This window comes from Chrysochloris asiatica, unplaced genomic scaffold, assembly GCF_000296735.1.
Source record: "Chrysochloris asiatica unplaced genomic scaffold, ChrAsi1.0 scaffold00148, whole genome shotgun sequence".
NCBI classification, from domain to species: Eukaryota; Metazoa; Chordata; class Mammalia; order Afrosoricida; family Chrysochloridae; genus Chrysochloris; species Chrysochloris asiatica.
In genome coordinates this window covers 7,528,856-7,539,068 of record NW_006408666.1, presented here as the reverse complement: position 1 = coordinate 7,539,068, position 10,213 = coordinate 7,528,856, and the positions used below count along the sequence as shown (strand labels likewise).

Here is a 10,213-nt window from a genome sequence, read left to right as displayed (position 1 = left end):
AGGCATGTGTGGAAAGCCAGGCCTGGATGGGGTCTACAGTGTGGAATGGAGGCGTGTGTGGAAAGCCAGGCCTGGATGGGGTCTCCAGTGTGGAATGGAGGCTTGTGTGGAAAGCCAGGCCTGGAAGCGGCCTCCAGTGTGGAATGGAGGCGTGTGTGGAAAGCCAGGCCTGGATGGGGCCTACAGTGTGGAATGGAAGCTTGTGTGGAAAGCCAGGCCTAGATGCGGCCTCCAGTGTGGAATGGAGGCTTGTGTGGAAAGCCAGGCCTGGATGGGGTCTCCAGTGTGGAATGGAGGCTTGTGTGGAAAGCCAGGCCTGGATGGGGTCTCCAGTGTGGAATGGAGGCTTGTGCAGATGGTAATTCCAGTGTCAACCTGAAGACTATGATTATGAAATGTTCTACATTCCAGCCCCACATACTTGTGTATCAGCAACCAAAACAGAGTCTGGATTCCACAGTACAGCAGCTCTCTCTCAGCAGCCCTGCTCGGGACGGTCCTTTCAAATGCATCCAATCAAATGCCTGCATCTCCCCTTCTTCTTGTGACGGTGGTCCTTCCCAGCATCAAACCAAACGCCTGTTTTCCTGGGAGTCCTTTCCAACATTAAAATCAAACGCCTGCATCTCCCCGTCTTCTGGAGAGAGTCTTTTCCAATTTTATAATAAAACATTGGCATTTCCCCCTCTCCTGGCTTTGCTTTGGGTCAGAAGTGTATCAAAATTAAAGGGAAAACACCAGGACACATTCATCCATTGAAGAGTAACTAAAAATCAATTACTGATATTCAAAACAGAAACTTTTATTACTCTGTGTGTTGTAAGAACTTCAAAAATTCTAAGAAGCATAAGATTGCACCCATTTACAACCCAGTTAACAAGATAAACTGCTTCTCCCCCTTGACGTGTAAACACGCTGCTTACCGTTACAGTATCCCTTTCTTTCAATCTTGGCGCTCACGGACACAGGACCCGAAGTGAAAAACCAACAGCCAACCATTTTCTCTCGAGTTCTCAGTACTGGGGTCTTGAAAATTTCAAAGGAAAAAAATGCCTTTAATTAAACGACAGAACTGACAGAACCTACAATCAGGTCATTTTTCACAGATAAAAGATCTACCATTAAGCAAAGCACACTGTCTTACCCTCATGTGATAGATGATGCAAAATGCTACTGAAACACAAATCATTAGAAGTCATTTCCTTCTCAGGAAAATCAAAATGAATGTTTATATTTAAATTAGCACAATAACACCATCCTCTTTTAACCCCGTATTCATTATAGTTCTGGGAAATTATAACCCATTCCTTAAAAAGCTAACCTAAAGTCCTGATGTGGTGCTGTGGGCTGATGCGCTGGACTGAACTGTCGGTTTGAACCACAGGGTTGGTGGTTCAAACTCACCAGCTGCTCCTTGGAAATCCTATACAGGGTCGTTAAGGGTTGGAACCGACTTGACAGCACTCACCGACAATCCAGCTGCATTATTATCTATTAACATATCAACACTACATTTTTTGGTTTTAAGATTTTATGTGTAGGTAAGGTGAAAGGAGAAATGATATAAAAAATCAATAATTATAGAGTGCTATCATATTTGTTTTGAAACCACTATTTTAAAAATACGTGCAATAAGCAAACAGCCATATTTTTCTTCAAAATTCAACATTAGGAGGAAATTTCAAGGGTCCTTAACTGGAATGGTCTCTGGATTTTATATAACAGCAGGTAGAGTATAATGGATCTGAGATTACTGAAAATAGCACATTTTTCTATTCCAGTATCCAGAGAAAGGACAGAAGATTTAAAATAAGCCACACATACCAAAAACTCATCACAAAAGCCCAAATTCCTTGCAAGTTTTCCCTCTCTTTATAGAACAGGATAAACATTGTCTTTTCAGTAAAAATACAATTCCATTCAATCATTTCTATAAGGCATTTGTAGAATACATCATCATAAAGAAAAGGATGTGGGGCTATTTAACTTCCTCATTCAAAGCAGTTTTTACACATATAAGACACTTATAACCCTGTAAGTGTCTTATATGTGTAAAAACTGCTGTAAGTGGGTACCAAAGTCACTTATATGTGTAAAAACTGCTGTAAGTGGGTACCAAAGTCACAGTTCCAACTCAGTCAGCTGAGAAACTAAAGGTGGACCGTGACAGTAAATTCCTGTTTTGTCATGTGATAATGGAGCTAAAACAACATTTAACTCCTGGGTTTTTTCTTGTTGCTAAAACACTGGACAGAAAAGGCAAGCTCTACTCGGAAAACAAAACAGTTTTGCCACATCAGCATCTTGATGGAAAGTTTCAATTATCTCAGTAGTTTCTGAAGTAAAAAAAAAAAAAAAAAGATCATCATTTATATTTAAATGAAGACCCATTAGGTCCTAACAGCTATCATGAAACTACAAGGTATAATTTTCTATTATTTTGATAATGTGGGTTTAGATCAAAGAGTCGAGCTCATTAGGGCCCATCTCGCCGCCTATTCTGTTGTTACTTGGAGCCTGATCTTCCTTATCAGCCTGCAGTCCTTGTGATTACTAGAAGTTCAATGCTTTAATGTGGCCAAATGTGTCAGAAGGAAATGAGAAGTGAGCAATGGCAGCTGCACACACTTGCTTAATGCTAGGAAATGACATGCAGAATGGAGGAGACAGAGCCTAATGGCCTGAGCCTCAATCACAGGCTGAGTGTGATTAGGATCTTCCCTAATTACTGCTCCTCAGTCAGCTATTACTGCAGACCCCAGAAGACCACCAGCCTCTGGTGAAAGCCAGCCCTCGATGCGCGCATTAGTATTATTATGTCTCATTAATGCGTTTCCAGCCTGTGTAACTTTTTGGCAATAGAAGGTCCTAGCAGCAGGGACATAATCAATAGTATTAACACACACAATTTGTAATTTGCCCAACCTAGTATCCAATGTTTCTAGTGAATGCCTACGGGTTACAAGACTGCATTTTCTAAGCCGTCAGAAAGCAGCAGCCCAGAACGACCATGAAGTTGGCTAAGCGTGGGCACCGCGAGGAGAGATACATGAGGAGGACGGACTTACTAAGAGCGCCGGTGCGTTGACATCGATGTGGCTGATCACCTGCAGTTCCCGTTTCACACTCTGATCGGGGGCTTTCGGCCGTTCCAAAATGGCCTTTACACAGTACCGAATGCTTCCATACTTCCCGGTGAACGAGGTGACCAGAGGTCTGAAACAAACCAGACACTCATTTGCAAGCTTATTTTTCAAATAAACAAAAAATCCAAGAGCCCTGCAACTATTGGCTGAAGCGGAGGAAAATGAGCACGTTCAGGGATCAGTCTTCTTAGGGGCAATCGAGGGTAAACATGGAGGTCTGAGTCAACCTAGAGCCCCGCACCTAGACATCTGCACGGACGCCATACAGAGAAAGAAAAACAGCAACAGACCAAGTTTCACTTACTCAGAAGGAAGTTGGAAACTAAACGGAAATTCATGTTTTCCCGGTGGTAATAAAATGACGCCTTCACCTATAAGAGAGATTGCAGTGTAATTATCTCAATCATTAGACCAAGAACATTTATAGCCTAAAGGATTTTTTAAAGGAGATTTTCCTAGTTGTAAGACGCAATATGCCCCAAAAGTTCACTAAACTTAGCTTTGTTGTTGTTGTTGTTAAGTGCCGTCGAGTCGGTTCCGACCCATAGCGACCCTGTACAGGGTTTCCGAGGGTGTAAATCTTTACGGGAGTAGAAAGCCTCATCTTTCTCCCGCGGAGCAGCTGGTAGTTTCGAACCGCTGACCTTAAGGTTCGCAGCCCGATTCGTAACCACTACGCTACCAGAGCTCCTTCAAACTTAGCTTTAGAGAATTGAAATGTGGATCCATTTTTACAAAGATTACTTCATTCTAAGAAACATTAATACATACACATATACACACAAGTGTGGGTACAATACGTGCACACTGTTCTTCCACATTCTATTATATTAAGGTGAGGTGCCAACTGGGCCCAAAATAAATTTAGCAAAATATTAATCTATTTCTTTTTGGTATCCCGCAAAAAGTAAATTACATATTCTTTGGGCAGAGGTGGGGTGAAAACACGTAACTTGTGACATTATTGGTACTGGGTACAGTGAAAACAGACATACCGACAGGACAAGGCAGCCACACTCAAGCCCCACTGAATAATGTCCCATTCCTGTGGTGAACTTGGGACACACACGGACCCATGGAGCCCTTTCCCACACTCCAGTCTCTGTATCACAGGTTCTTAGCACTGATGCTGAGAAGCCAAGTACGTCTGTGGCAGACTCTTAGGGCTCGGACCTCCAGCGAATGCCCAGACACCCTACACAATCCACCCAAGCAGCCTGGCTCTAAGCAGGGTGTCACTGGACGGTAGTCAGGGACAGAATGACTATCAATGTTCTGTGTGGTGTTTCAGGAGAAATTCACGTTACAAAAGTCCCTGTAGTTACTTGTAACAACAAAAAACATGCCTTGTAAGTCCAGCTTACGTGTATCTGTATAATTACAAGACTAAAACTCTGCTAATTTACTTTTTGAATACCTAATGAGCTCTTGGGTCACTTGAGTCCGAACCAGCTGGAAAGACCCATTCACTGTAGGGTCTCTGCTTAACCTGACAGTTCATAGCAGCTGCTCTGTTGTGATACGGCAGTTGGCTTACATAAAGCTTGTCCTTGTTGTGAGGTGCCATGGAGTCGGTACCAACTCATAGCGACCATGTGCACCACAGGATGAAACACTGCCCCGTCCTGCACCGACCTCACAATCATTGCTGTCTTTGAGACCAACTCAGCGACCCTGTATAGTTGGGTTTCCTACAAGTGGCCGATGACCTCAAACTGCTGACTTACTTTGCCGTTCAAAAGGATCTTTTGGTCCAGCGCTTATCCTGTAGTGCCCTACCAGCACTGGGCCTTAGAAACCCTAGTTGTCCTGGTGTGGTGGCGCTGTGGGTTAATGCGCTGGATGGCAAAGGCAGCCCGCTGGAACCACCAAACTCTCCTTGGAAAGCCGAGACAGGGTCGCTACGGGTTGGGACCAAACAACAACAGAGGGTTGCTCAGTATGGGTTTGTTTTCTAACGCACTCCTGTCCAAGCTGTCCCTGTCCCCTAAAGATGATGACACTTCAGATCCCATGGGATTGTCTGTATGGGCTACAAGCAAGCCCTGCTCGCCTTGTTGTTTTGTGTTGTCCAGGTGTTTTTAGTTGGTGATTTTGTCAACTCTTAGGGTATTTTAGCTACGGTATTATGGTAAACAGTATTTATGTGGCTATAGCAATAACTTTTTTTGAGAATGAAGTAGTAGTTAAAAGGAGACAAATCTAAAGTCTTCAGCTTCATTAACTAATAATGCTGTTAATAATGTTGCAATTCAATGCAGAAAGATTTTACAAAATAATTTCGTTGTATTCATAGATAATCTAAGCAATATTACATTTAAGCAATTCCTAACTATATTTATCACATACCATTCTGTAATTGGGAGTCCTGGTGTGGTGCTGTGGGTTAAAATGTGCTAGACTGCAAAGTCAGTGTGAACCTCAAGGCTGGTGGTTCAAGCTCACCAGCTGTTCCTTGGAAACCCGCGACAGGGCCACTCCGGGTTGGAATTGACTCGACAGCACTTAACAACAATTCTGTAGCTGGGCTCCTGGTGTGGTGTTGTAGGATCAGCACTGGACTGTGAAGCACAAGGTCGGCAGTTCAAACCCACCAGCTGCTCCTAGGAAGCCCTATACAGGGTCACTATATGCTAGACCGGACTCAGTGGCACTGAACAACACTGTAATTAAACTTGATTAACAATTACTACTTAGGATTCTGTATGGTCAGTACAGGAGGTCCATGGGGAGGGGGGCGATCACCATCAACGGCTCAGAGAGCCATGAAGGGGCTTTCTGCCACCGTATTCCATTCATGCTCACAGACTCAGCCTCGGAGCTGAATTCCCTCTTTGGGCCTGGGGTGGTTAAGGTGAAGGAAATGCACAACAGACTTGAGTTCTCCCTCAGAACAATAAAGTGAGCTTTTCTCCTTCTCCATTCTCTTACATTTTTTGAAGGGTAACAAAGCATTCAAGAAATGGTATTATTACTATCGTTGTTGTGTTAAGTGCCCTTGAGTCGCTTCCAACTCATAGGGTTTCTGAGAAGCAGCTGGTGGGTTAAACTCTCCAACCTTTTGGTTAGAAGTCCAATGCTTACCCTACAGCGTCACATCAGGACTCCATTATCCTTCTAAGACCTTAAACAAATCAGTTAGGGTTTCAGTCTTTCAGACTATTGGTCTTCTGAATCTGTCCTCAATTTCCAGTGTGTACTGCATTAGAAATAACATAACACAGTGTCGTCTGCCTGCCACTGTGGCCCTCATGAAGAAGTACTCCGCAGGTGGTGGTTATGTGCCATGGAGTTGGTTCCGACTCTTAGTGACCCTGCACAGGGTTTCCCAAGCTGTAAACCTTCACAGAAGCAGAAAGCCTCATCTTTCTCCCACGCAAGGGCTGGTAGTTTTGAACTGCTGACCTTCAAGTTAGCAGCCCGACTCATAACCACTACACTAACCAAAGCACTCCACCCGTAAGGACTTGAAGCCACAGTGACGAAGTCACAGGGGTAGGAGGCCTTGCTAAATGACAGCGGTGGTGAATCCTGTCCTAGTGTGCTCAGGCCTACATTCCTGGGAACCTGGGACTTCAGAGCTCCAGGGAAAAATAGCTCCAAGTAACTCCAATGTTTCTGAGACAGCGAGACTGAAGTTCTGATTTATTAACTAATGAATTGCAGACGTCACTTATGGGTTCAAATAAACAGTGCCCAGAAGTCAGGCACTGTGGACAGAAAATGAGTAACTTCCATCCTATGAGAGTCCACTGGGAGGGAAGGAGTATGCGACTCATTACCATATGGAGCAGGAACCCAGAGCGCACACGTTCAAACCAAGCTCTATGTGTGTGGAGAAGAGCCATTTGTCAGGAGATTGAAAGAGATGACATTCGTCGTCTTAGAGAAAACACATCAACACAAAAACAACAACATTTAATGAGAATTTCAATCACCTCAAAACATGACCAGGAAAGGAACAACTGAGACCGCTCATCAACAAACCCAGGGCACCTCAGAGGTAAAGTACTGACGATCGATCTACTTAGAAAATTTCAGTAACTGAAGACTCTTGTGGCGCTCCTGACACCCATGGGGTTACCATGAGTCACAGTGTGCCTGAAGGAATCTGGTTTTCATAAACTATGCAACCAAATCTTTCCTTCCTGTCAGAAAGGTTCACCAGCTCAAACACATGCCCACTTCTGATTCAGTTCTCAGCCTTGTACACAGAAATCTACAATGTTAGAGACGGTATTTCCTTACTAACTGGTCTTAGGCTTTCGTGGGTTGTGGAAGCCACACAACAGTTGCAGAGGCAGAGACTAGGGTTCGGGATGTGTGAGCGACTTCCAGGGTCAAACTGTGGTAGGTGAGCGAGAGGCCAGCCCTCGGGTCTGCTCTTGGTTTTCTACAACCTCCTCAATACAACTAACAGAGACTCCATCATAGGGAGAGCTAACAACTGGATTCGAGTCATAATACCAAAACATTATTGGGAATCTTTTTTGGAACTAGATGACAATTCCAAGAAATCCACATCGTCCCAAATCTTTCCAGGTGATTGAAACTACACCAGGTTTGGGAATTAACCCCATGACAATGGGAAGTTGTTAACGTGTTCCAAACTGTAAACATCAAGGTGATTTTGACACAGTAACCCCATGTGACAGTAGAACCTCCCTGTCACGGAGCAGCCTGGCCCTCAGGGGGCATCACCGAGTTAGAACCGACTCCACAGCAAGCAGCAATCTTTACAGAACACATCACCAGCTCTGCCTCCTACACATGTATTGGGTGGATTTGAACCACCAACCTTTCAAATCGCAGCCAAGCAGTTAACAACTGGACCAGCAGAGCTCCCTGTCAGGAAGTCAATCATGACTCAGGCGGACCCTATACAAGGTGTCCAAGGCTGTGCATCTTTACCCAAAGGCCTCATCTTTAACTGGCTTTGGGTCCAGCACTTAACCTGAAGAGCCACCAGGGCTCCTTATTGTAGATGCCACAGGGGTGTTTTTTTCTCCCTCAATTCGATCAACCAAAACACACCACAATGCTCTAAGTACAATTTGGGGTTTTAAACATACATTCTAAAATAGTTGTTGGAGGTTATGTGCCTTGGAGTCCCTTTGGACGCATACCAACTCTGTATAGGGTTTCCGAGGCTGTAAATCTTTACGGGAGCAGAAAGCCTCATCTTTCTCCGCAGAACAACTGGTAGTTTCGAACTGCTGACCATGAGAATTGCAGCCCAACTCGTAACCACTATGGTACCCGAGCTCCTTAGATTTATAATAGTTAGACTTTCAAATTGTGCACGTTTAAACATTCTAGTCCAAAAGACTAGAAAAACGAGAACCGTTAACAAAAACGGTTACAGCAGGCTTTGTCAGAGCAATTTCCGTGGCAAATCTCAGGCTCCCTGTTTAGGTTAGTCCTAAATCTAGTTACTCAGTATTAAGGGCCCACAGATAGAAGCCCAAATCCCGGGCACCAAGAGGCCATTTGCTTGTACTCCAGGGCCCTCTACTCTGCTTAGCCATTAGCCATGTTGAGGCCATGGGCTGCCTGCCCCCATGGGGAGACCCGGGGGCTGACGGTGGACCCCACCCCACCACTAACATACGGTTGTCAGCCCCAAGGCTCTGAATCCACATGTGACTGTGACTGTCTACTATACACTTCTGCGATCATTCCAATTCTCACAGGTTTTCAGGACTTAACTCCGCGTCTCTTGTTGCTGAGACCCTGCACAGGCCGAGGCTCCAATATTTCCAGGCACACACGTGAGAACTCCACGTCGTGAGTTCTCACCTCGGTCTTGCACCAAGAGTGATCTAGCCCCAGCATGCCTCCATCTCACTGCCCCTAAATCTGGGCTACTGAGGGAGGTAAAGCGAGGAGAACTCAAAGGGAAGCGCCAAGGGTCCATGAAGAGGCAGTGTGGGTGAGTTAGTTCCATGAGACTGTGGCTTATTGGACCCCCCACCCATCAGGAGCTACCTCCCTCTTCCCAACACTTGGGTTTTATTCATCAGAAAGGAAGATGAGAGAGTCACCCAGGAGAAAAGGTGGGGCCCAGAAAACACGGGGTCCCGCGGACCCGGGTCTCAAAGACTTTCCATCCTCCGCCATCAGATGCGCCAGGCGGGGCCCACTCCCTCCCAGGTGCTCCGGGCCAGGGGCTGAAAGGCTTGGACCCCAAAGCGCCATCACACTGCGCTTCCGGCCCCCCGAAGGCTGACTGCACCTCGGCCTTCTGCCTAGCCCACCTGCCAGGTAGGTGGGGGCTCGGCAGGTGCGCCCCCTCCCAGCGCCCGCCCTGGACTCGGAGACGGCGCGGCAGGCGCGGCGCTCACCGGCCGGGGGCTCGCGCAGGCTCAGGCACACGTTCAGGTACTCCACCTCCGAGGCGGCCGAGGCGCGGGCGGCGGCGCTCGGGCCCCAGGCGGCGGTGGCGCGGCCCCGGGCCTCCAGGCGCAGCGCGCGCAGGGACACCGGCTCGGCCGCCTCCAGCAGCACGTGCCCAGCCACTGTCTCGCCGCTCGAGTAGCTGCCTTTGCGCTCATCCTCGAACACCAGACCCAGGCTCTTCACGCGGCCCTCAGAGCCCACGGCCGCCGCAGACGCCGCCTCGCCTCCCATCTCGGCTCCACGGACGTGGGCCGCGGCTGGAGCCCGAAATCGCGGGCGCCCACGGCACGCAGCAAGCAGCCGCGGCCGCTGTGTGGTCCACCTGGACTGGAAGGTGCCGAGGCCCTGTCGCTTTAACAGACCAGCCTGGAAAAGAAAGGGGCCGAGACTGCCCACCCCCGGCGCACGCCCGTAGGTCTGCGGTGAGTCCTGCGCCTCGCTGACTGGTTGGAAAGGGCTCCTGAGTCATTCCATTGGCGCCCTTCGCCGGCTGGAGCAGGACGGCGCTGCGTGACCAGTAGGGATTGGCCAATGGGGAGACGCAGGCGTACACGTGCACACGCCGCTTATTGGTCGGAGGAAGGCACAGTCCTGGGTTAAGGACGAATCGTGTGGCGGTGCGCACATGTGGACAGACAGTGGGAAACAATGTCGGTCAGGGAGGGGGC

At 47.4% G+C, this 10,213-nt stretch overlaps 1 protein-coding gene across 1 annotated transcript in view; it reads right to left on the bottom strand.

Annotated features, from left to right (window-relative positions):
* ARRDC4 (arrestin domain containing 4) overlaps positions 1-9,776 on the bottom strand; it is a 15,860-nt gene extending 6,084 nt beyond the window's left edge. Inside the window, exons 1-4 of the mRNA XM_006870697.1 lie at positions 9,491-9,776; positions 3,451-3,517; positions 3,069-3,216; positions 924-1,026 (exon numbers count right to left, since the gene is read on the bottom strand). Of these exons, the coding sequence (XP_006870759.1) occupies positions 924-1,026; positions 3,069-3,216; positions 3,451-3,517; positions 9,491-9,776 (604 nt within the window). The remainder of the gene's footprint in view (positions 1-923; positions 1,027-3,068; positions 3,217-3,450; positions 3,518-9,490) is intronic.
* Between the last annotated feature and the right edge of the window lie 437 nt (positions 9,777-10,213).